The 1,334-nt window shown below is 38.7% G+C and overlaps 1 protein-coding gene across 1 annotated transcript in view; it reads left to right on the top strand.

Annotated features, from left to right (window-relative positions):
- LOC119591044 (formin-like protein 5) overlaps positions 1–1,334 on the top strand; it is a 7,027-nt gene that overhangs the window by 3,789 nt on the left and 1,904 nt on the right. The window contains exons 5-6 of the mRNA XM_037939771.1: positions 275–413; positions 966–981. Of these exons, the coding sequence (XP_037795699.1) occupies positions 275–413; positions 966–981 (155 nt within the window). The remainder of the gene's footprint in view (positions 1–274; positions 414–965; positions 982–1,334) is intronic.

Consider the following 1,334-nt stretch of genomic DNA (forward strand, 5'->3'; position numbering starts at 1 on the left):
CATACCATGCGTGTTATATGTGGACTGTCATTTTATTACCTTTCTATCATTGAAAATTATTTATGAATTAGCATTATATATCATAACTTATCAGTATTACAACCCCATACTTTTTATTATCATTCCCGAAATATTAAAATTTACAGTACGAGAATATCCCTTTGTTCCTTTATTTTTATAATTAAAACTCAAAAAAATCGACGATTGTTAAAAAATTTTATCTCAGAATATGCATTAAAAAATTTAATAGAACATAAGTTTCTCCTGTAATCAGTTATTTCCGGGGGGTGGCAGGAAAACTCCCAGACCACCGCCGCCTAACCTCAGAAAGAACCCACCCCCGCCGCCAAAGGATCCTCCTAAAAAGGAGCCTCCACCAAATCCTCCCCCACTCCTCCGCCAGACCCTCCGAAGTTAGCTTGGGCCACTGTAAGCGTTGCTCACTCCCCCCCAAAAGGACCCTCCTCCGCCGTCGAAACAAAAGCCGCTTCCCCAAAGGGATCCCCCGCCACTTCCAAAGGATCCGCCCCTCCTATATAGACACGCACACATACACACAAGCCCTTTTTTTTTAAAATTTTCCCCGGGGGGCAAAATTTTTCCCTGCTCTTTCTTTTTTTTCTTTTTTTGGCGGCGAATATTCCCCACTTACTTTTGATGTTGAAAAGCATAAATTTAAATTTGTTTTGTATATTATTATCTTTTTATGCTCAATATTCATGATCTGTTGACCGATTTTCTTTCCCCAACGTGTAGGCGTGTCCTTCATAAAAAGTCTGCCTCCTCCTTGCTGGTGGTAACAAGCCCCCTTCTCGGTTTCATGGAGATCTGGCGTGATTTATTTTCCATGTATATAACATTAACCCCAAAAGCAAGGCCAAAGAGGCACTTATACCGGGAAATAAGTCACTTAGATTACCAGAACTAGGGCAACCATATCAGGATCCACGTCTTCGCCTTGCCAGGAACCGGTCAACCGGGGTCAGTTAAAAGAATGGAAACCCATGAAAAAAAGATTTTAAAAAAGTAGATTCCAACAGAAAATAATGGTAAAAATTTGAGCTTAAAGTTAGTAAGTGAAAAATGGTTATATAAAAGATACTGAAATTTCGCCACCGAAAGTGCAAAAAACACCATAGTAAAATACCCCCCAAACGAACACAATTAAATTCCCCACCACAAAAAATCCCCCGAAAAAAAATTTCCCGCTTGCCAAAGCCTAACCCTTGAAAGATCGTCCCCGTAAAAAGAAAAAAAAAATTTTTACCTGCGAAATGATAGGGGTATATCATCACAAAGGAAAAAAAATTTAAACATTTTAAAATTAAATTTTA

Source organism: Penaeus monodon, chromosome 28 (assembly GCF_015228065.2).
Source record: "Penaeus monodon isolate SGIC_2016 chromosome 28, NSTDA_Pmon_1, whole genome shotgun sequence".
NCBI lineage: Eukaryota > Metazoa > Arthropoda > Malacostraca > Decapoda > Penaeidae > Penaeus > Penaeus monodon.